The 15,379-nt window shown below is 36.0% G+C and overlaps 1 protein-coding gene across 18 annotated transcripts in view; it reads right to left on the reverse strand.

The window, feature by feature from the left end:
* The window catches only part of LOC117415040 (voltage-dependent calcium channel subunit alpha-2/delta-1-like), a 159,413-nt gene that overhangs the window by 91,029 nt on the left and 53,005 nt on the right, over positions 1-15,379 (reverse strand). For all 18 annotated transcript variants that reach the window (XR_009329193.1, XR_009329194.1, XM_059027349.1 and 15 more), the window contains exons 5-6: positions 11,768-11,809; positions 6,202-6,319 (exon numbers count right to left, since the gene is read on the reverse strand). Coding sequence is in view for 16 of the 18 variants with exons in the window: in XM_059027349.1 (XP_058883332.1) it covers positions 6,202-6,319; positions 11,768-11,809 (160 nt within the window). In the remaining 2 variants the exon portion in view is untranslated. The remainder of the gene's footprint in view (positions 1-6,201; positions 6,320-11,767; positions 11,810-15,379) is intronic.

Consider the following 15,379-nt stretch of genomic DNA (forward strand, 5'->3'; position numbering starts at 1 on the left):
GTAATAAAAAACAGCAATGTATTAGTTGTTTTTACATTCCAATATTACCGAGTTAGTCCACGATTAGGGTGTGTGAAAGCAGCAGTAAGTCTCTGGTCATGTTTTAATTAAGAAAACAGAATCTGTATTTTGATTTAGTTTAGTCCAATTTAAAAGACATTCTGGTCTCCAGCACTGCTTGCGTTTACCTTGCAAGCTCTTTCTGAAACTGTGGAAATCACTCTCAGGGTTACAAAGAACAGAAGACTCCCTGTCAGGTAAGTTTCAATAATTAGGTTACTAATTCCAGACACAGATGTTGAACTTTATTTAGGCCTGTTGCCATGACAGCAATGACAACAGCAGTTGTTTAGAACTGCATTCATGTGAAAGCTTCTCTGTTGAGTGTATGACTAATGCAGACGCATATAGTCATAAACAGCCAAAATGAAAGAAAGGCTGACTGAAATCCTCTAGCTTCAGGCAAATTGCAAAACCTATTAGCAACACAAATCCTGACAAATTAGATTTCTTTATATGAAGAGTCACTCTATTTTTCATAATTCCATTCAATCATAATTTCTCATCAAAATAGGTTGTAATTTCACAGGAGAATATAGAAAACAAATTAGGGAACTCGGTTAATACTGTTCTACCTAAGGAGTTCACACGAGATTTAGATGCCTCAGATTTGCAAAGAAATTAGTGTGTTTCAATTAAGAAATTTAAAGTAGTATATTAATATGAAATTCTAATTGTTGTCCCCTGTTGTTTCAGGAGAGGTTCACAGTAGTAAAATATGGCACTCTAGAAACAATTTGATTCTTTGGCATCTATATATTCAGCTAAAGTATATTTGTACAAACGTACAAATCCTGTAAGCCTTTGCTTTGTTTCTACACACAGCTGAAGTATGGTACAGTAATCTTGCAGAAAGATTCACAATGGAATCATTTGTGCAACGGCTACAAAGAGTGCATCCAGTCCTTATAATATAATATCTAATGCTTTAAGCAAGACAGAAACAAAGACTCAAACTTACAGCCCAACTGTTTATCAGGACATGCAAAAGGTCATATATTCATACATGCCAACAGTCCCTATATGGTCAGGACAGTCCCGATTTCCTAGCAAATGTCCCGCGTCCCGATGCATAGGAAGAAAGTCCCGATATTTACACATAGAAAAAAATGCATTTGTTCTGCACAGTAGCGTTAGTGAAAACCACACGCTGTGCTCTTCGTGCGGCTGTCACATCTGCTGATCACTAACTTATACAAAGGTAAGAACGCTTCATGTCCATTTTTACTGTTATGATGGTCGTGTGGTGTTGAGTTGGGGCATACATCTATTATATGATAATATATATGATCAGAATCTCGTTCAACAGTTTCCAAATGTTGGCAAGTATTCATATTGCTTTCATGGTTTTTAAAAGGTCCTTTCAGCATTAATTTTCTTGTATACCCAAAATGTCTAATTATAAAACACCTCAGGTAAATTACTTTACCTATTTCAAATAAATGAAGATTGACTGGTCAACCCCATGTCGGTTATGTCAGTAAGTGTGAGGCAATGTCCAATGTAGCTGTATCATCATTTCAAGGCACCTGTGACCTTCTATAGGATAAATACAAATATTAACTATTTTGTAGTAATCAACTAGTCATCTTCATAAATAACAACCACATAAGGCAGTGGTTCCCAACCCTGGTTCTGGGGACACCCTGTGACTTCTGGTTTTCAATCCATCTGAGCTCTCAATTACTTAACTAGACTTTTAAATTAACTGGTAATTTGTTTAAATAGACCTTTTTAATTGTTTTTAACTCCTAAAAAGTTGCAGAGTTCAAGTTACTTATAAAATGTATAGCTATGGGGCTCCCGAGTGGCGCATCCAGTAAAAGCACTCGCGTAGAGTGCAGGATGCGCTCTATAGCCTGGACGTCGCGAGTTCGAGTCCAGGCTATTCCACAGCCGACCGTGGACGGGAGCTTTCAGGGGGCGGCGCTCAATAGGACGAGCGTCGCCCAGGGGGAGGGAGGGTTAGGTCGGCCAGGGTGTCCTCGGCTCACCGCGCACCAGTGACCCCTGTAGTCTGGCCGGGCGCCTGCGGGCTTGCCTGTAAGCTGCCCAGAGCTGCGTTGTCCTCCGACGCTGTAGCTCTGAGGCGGCTGCAAGGTGAGTTCGCAGTGTGTAAAGAAGCGGGTGGCTGACGGCACACGCTTCAGAGGACAGCGTGTGTTCATCTTCACCCCTCCCGAGTCAGCGCAGGGGTGGTAGCGGTGAGCTGAGCCTAAAAAATAATTGGTCATTTCAAATTGGGGAGAAAATAATAATAAAAAAAAAAAAAACTAATTGGCAACGACTAAATTTAAAAGAAAAAAATATAAAATTAATTAAAATGTATAGCTATCTTGAAATATGCAACTGTTTAAGAGCTGAAAACAAGTAAAAAGGTCTAATTAAGCAAATTATTAGTTCAATTGAGGGTCTAGTTAAGTAATTGAGAGCTCAGTTGGAATGAAAACCACAAGGACACAATTCATAGGCTGATATGAATATAAAAATAAAATATTTCAGTTTACATTTCAAACTTTAATGCCTGTTACTATTAGAATATAAATTGAAGCTTAGCCCTTTTGCTAAGGATGCCTTTGAGACTGAACAAACAAACAAATACCCAGTCATTTTATATAATCTGTAAAGCCCCCTAAACTCCCCCATTTAAATGGTATTTACTGTAGGCCAGGTGTAAAGCAAATAAAGCTTTAAAATCATACAGTAGGTGTGTTAAAAAAGTGACAGCTAGACTATTTTTATGAGGACAATAAAAGTCATCATTCCTGCCACTGCAGTCTGTTTATCTGAAGATTTACAAGAAGCTGTCACCCTGGGTATTTTACATTCAATGACCTACGAAGAAAAAGAAGAAAAGAAAGCTTTGAGCGTTCTCCTTGGAGCTATTGTGACCCCCACAACCCTCTCCTCATGCTTCAGTAGCTCCTGCTACTGTAGGTTGAACATTAAACCCAGCTAAGCAGACTGAGAAACTCAACATCACATGAGGCTAAGATTTGATTTCTGAATCCCTCCAGCCACTGTATTTGGTATTGAAATTTGAACACACACACAGACTCAGTCTAAAGCAGTGTATTTATTACAATTTAAAAGGTGCAGCGGCCCTTTTGTTTCCATTATTCCTGATTTAATCCTAGCATTTACTGCAGGTAACCCTTTTTTAACCATTAACCCTGATAACACAAGCTGTCTATAATGTCAATGGGCCTAGTTGCACTGTGTTGTTGGAAATGGCATTTTGCAACAAAGGTAAAAAAATACATGATAATAATCTCGGATTACAGAGCTAAGTAGCTGATGCCTATCAGTTTTATTGCATTAACTGCTCAACATGGCCAGCATTTGTCTTGCTTCCCACTGTCTGCTGTCTCCATGTGCCCGCTTGTATTGCTTGGTGAGGCAAGGTTTAATACTAAAGCAGCAAAAAACATGCACTTTAACTACTCTGTGTTATAAAATGAATACTGTATGATCAACCAATCACCGTTAAGGGTTTGTCAAAATAGAAGTACATCTTCTCCTGTGTGCAGATGTCATCTTGTGCATGAAACATCTAGCTAATTTTGAAAGTTGAAAAACCTTGTCATGTTTAATAATTAATACTTGCCTTATTATAGAGACATCATTTCACGTAGTATGAGCAGAGAGCTTTACAGCAGTCTAACCCCAACTGCACAAGATGACAATAAAAGATACACCCAACACACAATGTAATAATTTACAGTACAGATATAACAATCATACAAATCACTGCATATAGTATGCTACACTCCAAGCATAATTAGGGTTATTAGGTGTGTGACAAAAGCTAGAAGAGAGATTATTTGGTGTTTTGGAGTTGAATGTGCTGGATTCACATCACATATTTCATAGGCCAAATGTCAGTATGTGATGACAAAGGCCAATATGAAAATCTGCAATGCCATCTTCAGCTTTGGATTCAATGTCAATAATATCACATCCATGTACCACACATTTTTGGTTAGCTCCAAGAGTTTCGCTGAAGGTCAGCACCCAGGATATTAGTGACAGACCTCCCACCTGTTACAATATATTAGTAATACATAGCTGTATTGTTTTATTTCAGTCCATTTTAAGATCTTGCTATAAAATACAGCACAACATTAAGAAATGGCATACTTTTATTATACAGCTACAACAAAATGATAGACAAGACCTGGTAAATCAAAGTCATTAAATTAATCAAGGCACATTTTAGTGATAGTTTATTTTATTTTATTATTTTTTAAACATTCCCTAGGACTACTGCCCACATCAAAACATCTTCACAGTGTTTATATGTGATGCGCAAGTGAGCACAACATTGGCAGTGTTTTCACCACACAATGTCTTTCAATCAAGTAAACAAGCTGACAAAAACTACCCTCACACCCTTTAAATATGTTAAGTCAAACTGGCGGTGCTGAGTAAAGGACACAGACATTGTAACTGTCCTGGTAAACAAAGAAGTATCTAATCAAAATAATCTCACACACTATAGACCATGCTGTAAATGATAAACTGCAATAACAAGACAGCCTTGGAATAAATGTATGTGGGTGAGTGGTTAAAAAGCTTTACAGGCTCGAAATTGGACTCCATAAATAATGTAACTCAACATCCTATCGCTTTGTCTGTGTGTGTGTGTGATATTTCAGTTTTTTTTTTTCTTAAAAATATTTCCCAACATAAAACCAGTGTCACCTTACAATAATTGATTTTGAGTTTCAGTGTTTTAAAATAAAATATCAAACAGAACAAAATTTCAATGTACCATTTGTAATTCAGTAATATGAGAGAATTGGTCAGGGGTCTGAATACTTTTGCAAGGCACTGTATATATACTGTATATATACACATAGACCATATATATATATATACACATAGACTATAATATATATATATATATATATATATATATATATATATATATAATAGTCTATGTGTGTATATATATGGTCTATGTGTATATATATTCTTATCAAAGATTTTCCTTCAATCAAACACTTGACAACCAGATGCAAGGAAACGCCATAGCGTGTGTTTATTATTTTTAAACACTGAAAAGAAAATGAAGAAAACAAAACCTAACCCAGCCTCGGGTCCTAACTAAACAGATGGTTCCCTATCTACTGACGGGGCAGGCTAAGCCTGTTACCTCGTCTTCAAAAGCCAAATCGTAATCCAAATACCTTTTCCAAAATGTCGTTGACCAGTTGTTACAATAATAATAATACTCTTTTCCTCGCGTACTCTCCCACTCTCCAACCCAGCTCCTACCATCACCCTAGTTCAAACACTCACAAAACAGACATTTTTAAATGGTAACCAATTATATCATTAAACAATTGACATGTCATTAAATTGAATAATTAATTTGAACTGGAGCCAGCCTTGACTCCAGTAGCTTCCACCTGGTCCTAGTGTCCCCAGGTATTGTCTCTGTACAATAATAAATATTTATTTTAAACCATACTTTTTCTTCATTTGTACTTTCCCTTATTTAACACACAGTTATTATTTACAAAGTGTATTCTTTAACCCATTCATTTTTGATCCCAAACACTTTATATTAATTTTCTTTGTTTACCAACCAGTTGGTTTACATTGTCTTTCGCCTTTTTGTTCGTTTCCTTTAACCAATCCCTCACAATATATATGTGTATATATGTAGACACACACACACACACATAGTGTATATGGATAGCCAATACGCTGTTTTTATTATTGACTGGGATCACATGACAGTAAGTAGCATTCTTGATTTCTTTATCTACCTCTAGATCACAAGCTTTTAACAAATATCTATACTGATAACTCTCATTCCATATAAATCAAATTTTCTCTCCGACCCATACGCTTCGGTTTTTAAAAATAAAAGCAGAAACAACAGTGGTCAGTTCAGATTTTTGTTACCCTGATAAGATGTAAAACAATGTAACATTAATGTTGTAAATAAACTGCCTCTTAAAAGAATTAGTATACCGCATTTATAAAAGCTTTTAAGCATTTTCTCCAAAAAAGCTTGTCTGAGGATAAAGTGAAAAAGCTGAATGGCTGAATGATATCTTGATGTAAATGTACTCGGTTCAATTAGTTGGAATCTGAACCTTGATAGAAAAAAGCCAATAGTTTACTTACAGCCTTCATAGATGTCAGTGGGGATATGGACGGCAGTGTAGTTGTAGTTAATACGCCGTTTGAAGGAAGGGTCTTCTACGAATTCTGGCTTGATTCGCCCAGTCTCATTAGAATCAGACTTTTGGAATGAAATAAACACAAATTAGTTTTTTTTTATTTTTTTAACTGGTACATAAAAAGCATTGACATCATAGTGTTACTTATTCAAAGTTATTACATGTGAATTGTTATAAAATTACTTCATATGAAGCACATATAAATCCCCCTCTGTCCACAGTAAATACCAATACATTTGGGGCTGTTAAATAAATATGAATACCATGTTTCATCACAATTTAATAAGCAATTTTCCAGATATATGTACACATGTAAGTGTGACATACAGATGTACAAATGTACAGGCGGACATACACCACTATATATATATATATATATATATATATATACCAGTGATGTAATATTCTCAGTAATGTCTGCTGAATAATGTAAATACCAGTTTGTGACAGGGTGACTGGGCGGTGACGTCAGGCAGAAGCAGGAAGGTAAACACACACAGGGCAAGTACTGCAGTTAAAGTAAATGACGCGGCGCGTCTTTTTATTTTTAAATAACAAAAATAAAATAAATATTTAAACAAAAACACTTGCTCACAGAGCGAAAATAAATAGTTAAACAGAACAAAATCACGAACACAAAAGTAATAAACAAAACCCAGGTCAGGCTGATCAATTGCCTTCACTGTTCCTGGAGTTTAATTTTAGTTTTGTCTCACTCCTCTTGCTCACTCTCTCCGCTCTTAAAACACCCACACCGAGCGCAGAGAGCTGCAGGCTTATATACCGTGGCCGAGGGGTTTAACTGGCTAGTAATTATCCTATTACCCCTCGGCCACAATCAGCACGAGTTTATTAATTAAAGTGCTGTGGATGGGGCTACCCATCCACGCTAAACAAAACAAACAAATCGGCTATGCCATCCTAAATACATAAATAACAAAAACAATAACCCAACCCGCGGCGTTTCGCCGTCATATAAATACAATACTAAATCATAATAAACAAATACAAAATAACACAGGGGCGGAGGGGGACCCCGTTCTAAAATAAAATAAACAAATCAATGTACAGGGCTGCTCGCCCTGTTACACAGTTTCATTGCAATTGGGTGACCTTTTTTTGTATGACCACTTCTACCATCTCCCTGTCGCTGCTGTGGCGGATGGTAACTCAGAAAAAAGAAGACGTGGCCTGACACAAATGTGCATTATAAAGGCCATAAGAAACAGCGCTCTGGGCACTGAAAAGGTTAAAAGCCTTGAACACAAGCTTCTGTAGTCGATTATCATAGAAAACATACTTGAGACATACAGACACATATGAACTCCTCTTTATTTCTGTGTATCCATATTCTCTCCCAGAACTCATCTCTACCCCACTATCAAGACGTTGGAAAGGCAATGTCAGTAATAAGACCCAGTACCTTCCATTAGTATTATATACTCGTGTTGTTCAGGACACAGAGGACTCGACAGCTTGAATTAAAATGTGATATAGTTTCTCACCTCTTTGAGATTAATTTAAAAATAAAAATGCAATGCAGAACACTTCAGCAGCTAAAGTAATCTGTTACAACAGTGCATGCAATTAAATTCTAAGTGAATCTGATTCTTCTCCAGAGGCAGTGGCTGGAATGCAATACAAAAAAAACAACAAAAAAAAAAACACAGCTGACAACAAAACAAAATCCCATGGGAGGTATGGACTGGAGATTAATTTTCCTTCCATTCAAACTCTGCTTTCACTTGATTGAATTACATTGTCTCCGACCGCTGACATTTAGCAAAATATCTCACTCATTTCTCTGAAATGGAGCTCAGGACCAATCTCTCTCAAGTTGTCCCGACAGCTTTCTATCTCTGTATTGTGAATTTAATATGTTGTGAAAATAAATAAATAAATAAATAATTAACATAAATCAGAAAAAAATGAAGATTAATACTGAAGACGATGAATATTAGGAAGCTCTGGGAAATATGTGAGACAAAGGGAAAAAAAAGTCTCCTCCAATAGTTTATTTTTTTAAGACATTAAAGAGCCAGTATCACATCAACCTGTTGTAGCAATAGCTGTGAGACGTAATGGACCTTGCTGAGTTTTTCTCCTATCACAAATAACATTCAGTACTTTTTCGAGAGGCCATGATTGCATCAAACAAAACAGAACAGCCAAACAACCAAACTCTATACTACTGGAACAAGAACACAACAAAACACTCTCAATACCAAAGCAAACAACAATTGCTTGCACATTTGAAGTTCTATCTGCAGAAGACAGGGACAGCAGAATGAAAGTACCATGCCAGTGATTATGTTCCAGACAGTTTTCAAGCTCATTTGGATTTACATTTACTAAACTAAAATATATGAATACTACACATGGCTGCCTCCTGGTAGGTAACTTCCCATCAGTAAACTGAACACTTGCTACTGGAAAAGGAACAAACACAGACAGCAGGAAAGCTCTCGACAACCACTCCAGCCCCCATAATCCAAGCAGGACTCAGTGTTAATGACACAGCACAGAAAGCCTCAGAAGGAAGGGGAGAGGAATTTAACAACAAAATTATGATGAATGTTAGTATAATCACAAGGACTGGTGTGTGATTATATTTTAAATCATCTTTTAAACAACTATAAAGCTAGGTTTTACAGTATTTAATCCTGCACTTAACCCAATCTGTAGTATTTTGTATTTCACTTGCACTCATATCTAACCCTGATGTAACTATCAACACTGTTACCTGCTCTTGAACTGCCCCAATATCAAATCGTACTGGGTTTTGTATTTGCTCTTATTAGGACTGAAGTCATTGTATTTTGTACCTTGCTCTTAATTGTACTGCAATTATTGAGTTATTTATTTTTTGTATAGAACTTCAATGATGGTGTGTAAGGGTGTCTGCTAAGAAATAATAATAATAATAATAATAATAATAATAATAATAATAATAATAATACGTATTATGTGGTGGGAAAGAACAGAAATGTACAGATGTGTGTTTTTTCTTAATTATAGACCTGTGGTGGCTACCAATCACCGAATAAATATACTACTTCTCAGAAAACAGGCTGATTTCTGGCCTCATTTTCACTATTAACTTCTGCAGACAGCCTGCCACCATCTGATTTGCTTTTTGAAAATCCTTGTGGTAAGAGCCCAAATAGCTAAGTTTCTGTTTCTTTAACTATTAACATACAATAACAGAAGCTAGGAGAGCTGTGCAGTTTTGTCAGACATTGCTGCTCTCAAATCTCCATGCATTAGAGGAAACTCACTCTTCTCAGCTAATAAATCTCATTTGTCAATTAGGAACCAAACATGCGACAAGCAATTCTGCCAGCTGTGCCCAATTAAGTCCTAAGTAATGTGAACTCTCTACTGGTGTTTTTACATGCGAGGAAATGGGTGTTGGAAACAGAACTGTGGAAGTACCTAATATGATTCAAAGCTCACTGTGTCAAAACTGCTGTGACCTCCCTCATCTTCATGTAATCTATAAAGCTGGCATAAACAGCATCTCCACACATAATTGCACCAATATCAGGAAGAATGTCATCTAAGCCTTTAGCCTGGCAACTTGATAAGAACCAATATCCCATTCTGACACAAGGGTCATACTCTATGACAGGGTTAATATTTATCCCTGAAGTGAATGAAAAAAAAAAAATCTATTGCTGCTGACAAAGGAGACTGAAAGCCACTGGTTGTGAATAGCAAACCTTGGTTACAATGTAATGAGTATGTTGGACATAAAATAGATAGATAGATAGATACAATGATTTTATTTTTTGTTGTATGTACACAAAAGGTTTAAATTATTACAAATGTATTTAATTCAGTATGTATATTTTTTAGACACACACACACACACACACACACACACACACACACACACACACGCACACACACACACACGCAATTTATTTAGGAACATTTTAGGAAACATGCCAAAAGTGCTTTTATTAAGAACAGGTATAATTAAATGGGGGTGGTATTGTTATGTGAACTCCTTTGTAAACTGGATATGTGAAAAAATATCTGTATCATTGATATGGCCAGTTAAAGGAGGGGAATAGAAACCGGCCAATGCCTGTGATGGAAAACACTGAAAATATGAAGCCTGATCGGGTCAAGGGATCAAGTTATAGAGGGGTCAAAATGTGGTGTATTTTGGACACCCCAACCTTTAATCGATCTTGAACTCAAAAACACTTGTTTTCCTAAGTTCTTTTGAAATGTTGGATTTCAAACCCACAAGTTGTAGTCTCTTGTGGAAGGTGAAGTGAGACTTGGGCATTGAACACTGCATAGCATGTTCGTAAGGGGTATCCAGCATTTCTCATTCTTCTCCAGCCAGACATACTCCCTTGAATTCCCATGTGGGTGTGCATGGATTTCATAAATAAATCAAAGTATCCAAATCCTTCAGAGGTTTTCAATCATTCCAATCTAAATTGTATCTGCATAAATGGAAGAAAGAGAACCTATTTTCCTATATGCAACAGTGTATTTTCCCTTAACTTTCAATTGTGGATGCCTCATGCAATTTACAATAAAAAAAACACACACATCTAACAAGTCTCTAGCTCAAAGAGTTTTTGAGTTAATGATTGATTAAGGTTGGGGCCAGACCCAGAAGTAAAACAAAAGAACACACTTCTAAAACAAATTCCAATTTTTGTTCGTAATAACCTTGTGTGCAGGGTATTCATGTTGTCTCATGAGCCTCTGTAACTGGAAATTGTATGTAATTATTACAACATGTAGCTAGTTCATTATTATTAATGAATGACATAATATCTGTTATGAAATGCTTCTAGACTTGTTTAAAGAAACCAAGAGCAGTGAAGAACAGTTTCATGAATATTAAACATTATTGAATTAATCAAAAACAGACTTCATGACAAGGGCCAAGTTGTTTAATCAAATCCAGTTAGTTTACAAAATGGTTATCACTCTTGGGAGTGGGAAGTGTCACAGAAATACCCAGAACTGCATAATGCACTGCAGTTTAGCTTGGTCATCTGTATGCACAGTTTTTTCCACTCACCCTCTCGTACCTGTTATGTTTTTTATGGTGGATAAGTTACTGACAGGAACCATACTGATCACACAAGATTGGTGGGTCTGGTTATCATCTACAATTAATATTTTGTTGTTGCAAAAAAACCCTGTTTGCCCTTAGCTGTGAGTGGGCACACATAATCGCGCTTGAATAGCAACCAAACAACAACATGTTGCTTGATGTGATTGCTGGGTATACATGCTCAGGTTTCTTTTAGTTCAATCTAGGCACACAGCCATTATTTGTTTCACTGTTTCATATCCAAACACCATTAGTTCAAAGATCCCTCTAAACAAACTGAATGTTTTGGATCAAGACCAATTATTAGGCACAATTGTGACCATTAACAATTCAATGGTCACGACTGTAATTAATAATAATAATAATAATAATAATAATAATAATAATAATAATAATAATAATAATAATAATAAATACTTACGTCTAAGTTATCTTTTGCATTGTAGTACATTGTCTCATTTTCCTAAAAAGAAGAAAATAAACATTTATCAGTGGTTGAGAAAGAAAATAAAATGCCATAGGTTAAGATTTTCAAAATGCAAAATGTTACCATAATAATACTTTCATACTTAAATGAAGGGCGTGTCTAGTAATTCTAGTCTGTACATTTTAATATTACAGATACTGGTGCATGAAAAGCAATTCCTTTTATAAAAAAAACATAAACATGTATGCCTACGGGTTCAAGCAGCATTTGTTTGTTATATTTTTATTTGTTTGTTTTGTTGTTGTAACAGTATGTACTTTTGTTTATCAAAGTTAGTTATTTGGACGAGTACATAAAAAAATACTGTTTGCACAGATCATTGCTGACTGATGTCATGCAGGATATCAGTCAGTCATTAATATTTAACACAATTGGCACAGAAATAGGCAGAGAATAGTGCTGACAAATATTTGTTCAAGTGCATCCCTACATCCTCAATTGGATTGATATCCAGGCATTGTGGGGACCATGAAAGAAGTCTGAATTCTCTGTCATGCTCTTCAACCCATTGAGTCATAAGTGCACACGTGCAGCAATGTTGGGTGGACTTGATCCACAAAGATGCTTAAGTAAACTATTCCAGAGTAAATCAAGGGACCCCGAGTATACCAGGAAAACATGCCTGGACAATTGGAACCACACAACGGGTGTTAAGTGATTTGTGCGGTCTTCACCATATTTGAGCCCTCCCATCCGTTGCAAGATTCTTTGTATGGTGTGGAACAAATGAGCACATCGGATTTCTAAAAAAAATATTTGGATAATGATGTTAATAAACACTTGATCTGTTTATTAGGTTGTTTGAAATTTTCAATAAAGTAACTTCATTTTGTGATAGATATATTTTTTACCTTACACATACCTATGACTACCTAAGAATACCAAATCAGGAATAAATTAACTTACTTAAATGTCATGTAAATTTTTGGCATGTTGCCTATACTATCACAATCAGCTTCTGAAAAGACTAGAATACAAACTTAGAAAGTCTCTAGTCTCTACTGACATACTATACTAGTTAATCACTAACAAGAGTGCCTGTGTTATGACATACGGCAGCCCAGAAGACACTGTGCTGGTTCACTGACTGCTGCCACCTGCCAGCACCACATCATTATCACCTTACCAAAAGCACATATGCACCTGGGTCTTAGTTAAAATGAACTGCAAGATAATTACACTACAATTAATTACACCCAAAAGGATATACCAATTTATATTTTTCAGAGTCAATCCTCCTATAATTTTCCCACATTATGCTATATGTTCCTGTAGCCTAGTTGCCCTGAAATCCATCTTTTTCATTTTCTTTATGCACACAACTATGTTTCTGTTTTTTCAGGATCATTCATAACTGATCACTAAAAATGTCCAACTGGCATGCTGGCATTTCCACAACTCGACCTTGACATCTTCTGGGGAGTTAAAAGGAAATACAAAAATCCAGGATGGCACATCAATGTACTATCCATCTGAAAATACTGTCCCATTAATTAAAAGCAAATTGCTATCACATGTGAACGATAGCCATTCTTGAATACATACCCTGTTATGGCTTTATTTAGAGAAGTATTCCCTGCCCATTATTCAGCTGTTCTCTCCTGGCAGTACCATTCTAAATCTTACACAATGGTGTAACATTTTCTGCTTCGCAGTGAAAGCTGCTTTAAATCACTTTAGACAGAGAGAGAAAATTGACTAAGTGACAAATAGCCATTCATTAAATTAACATCAAGCCATCAGTTTTTAAAGAAATGAGTAACAATTATACAGTAATGACTGGACCTCTTTAACAGTCTAATACAGAATCAGAAAGGTCTTTTTTTGTTGTTGTTTTTTTTTTAAACAGTAGTTCCCAAGGGGCATTTAATTTTCCAGTATGAGCTCAATCTGCAGTAGATATTTAATATATGAGTCAGTCAAGAAAATGAGAGGCAAGGTTGTATAGTAAATATGACTTTATATACTGTAAAGCTATACATATTTGCAAGCCTTTTATTATGCGTTTTTCCTGTATGAAAAAAAACATTTTTGGCACAAATATCTTAGTGCTGTACATATAATGAAGTAATATACCAATACCAGTGCAACAGGTCGCCAACATTTCTGGAGCAAAATAAATATTTTGGTCGCAAATATTTATGGCTTTACAGTATTTTGTTTAAATATAGCTGATACAGCATATGTAAATAAGTAAATAACATAAATAAACAGAAAATATTTTTGAAGTTCAAGTTTTTTTCTTTCTTTTGTAATATGTTTTGTAATTCGTTTTCTGTCACAGAATCACCGTTCTGCAGTTCCCTTTCAATTCGAAGACGACCACAGGTCAGGTATTCACTGAACATGTTATATCAAAGCTGCCAATAGGCCCCTCCGTGGAGTGACATCCTCGGTCCCACCTCACCAAGGTAATAAATAGTCACTACATGGAGAACTCGTTCTCTTTTGCGTCTCACCATCAGGTAGGTAGGTAGGTATGACTAACCTCTCCAGTTGCGTGATTGTATCTTTGTAAAATAGCTCTCACTTTGAGTTTTCTGCTAATTCCACTGCAAATATTGCTGGAAGTAGGCTTGCCACTTCCCGGAATCAGTAACTCGGCTTCTGAGGACTAAGCAAACGCTGCACAATTGCGCTCCGTTTAAAAAAAAAAAAAAAAGTATTTCAACAGCCTACATCGCTCGCCGAGCGTAGGCTGTTTTCTTGTATCCAGTAAGTTCTTTTTTTACAAAACAGTTCACACCAAATGGATAAACATAAAGAATTCAGAACACTACACTAACAATATCTGCTCATGTCACCACATAAGTAAGTACGATTAATATTGGCGGCTCAACTGGAAAAAAAATTATCTTAACTAACCAACCGCTTCAGTGCAATCAAATATCATATCAAATTGAATGGCAGGTGATATGCTTGAGAAATGAGACAAATTAATTTACATGCAGCAATCATTTTTCTCTCTCATTTTTATTTTCCTGCCTGAACACCAATAACAAATTGCATGTAGCTGCATAAATGAACAGACATTAAACATAAAAAAACCTCATTAAATCCTGAACTACAGCCTTTAATTATATTGTTTTTATAGCAGCTTAATGTGATATTTATGCTAAGGACATGTCTAATAAAGAATCCCTCTTAACCAATGTGATTGTCCTTTGGGGGAGGTGAAGGAGTGAAAAAACTGCTTTATTTTTTATTTAAATATACTGTATTAGAAGAATCCTCAGTGCTAGATGTGGGCTTTTCCCTCCATAAGCAGAACACATTTATCAAGTAAGAATGCATACAGAAATATTGAAATATATTTTAACTCACTTAATAGTATCAAAAATACTAACAAAGTATTAACCCCCTCTCCTCACTAGTCATTGCATTGTACTTGCATTATTACTCCTGCTTATGGTTTCATTTGAAAAAGTGTGTGTCAGCATTTCCAGGTGCCAGTTTTCTGTGCTTAATTAAATGTATATGAACTTTAGCAAACCTGTGACCTGACAGAAGTCTGATCTGCCATGACATGCAGACCTAAAGTTGATC

The sequence above is a fragment of the Acipenser ruthenus genome, chromosome 7 (genome assembly GCF_902713425.1).
Source record: "Acipenser ruthenus chromosome 7, fAciRut3.2 maternal haplotype, whole genome shotgun sequence".
Classification (NCBI taxonomy): Eukaryota; Metazoa; Chordata; class Actinopteri; order Acipenseriformes; family Acipenseridae; genus Acipenser; species Acipenser ruthenus.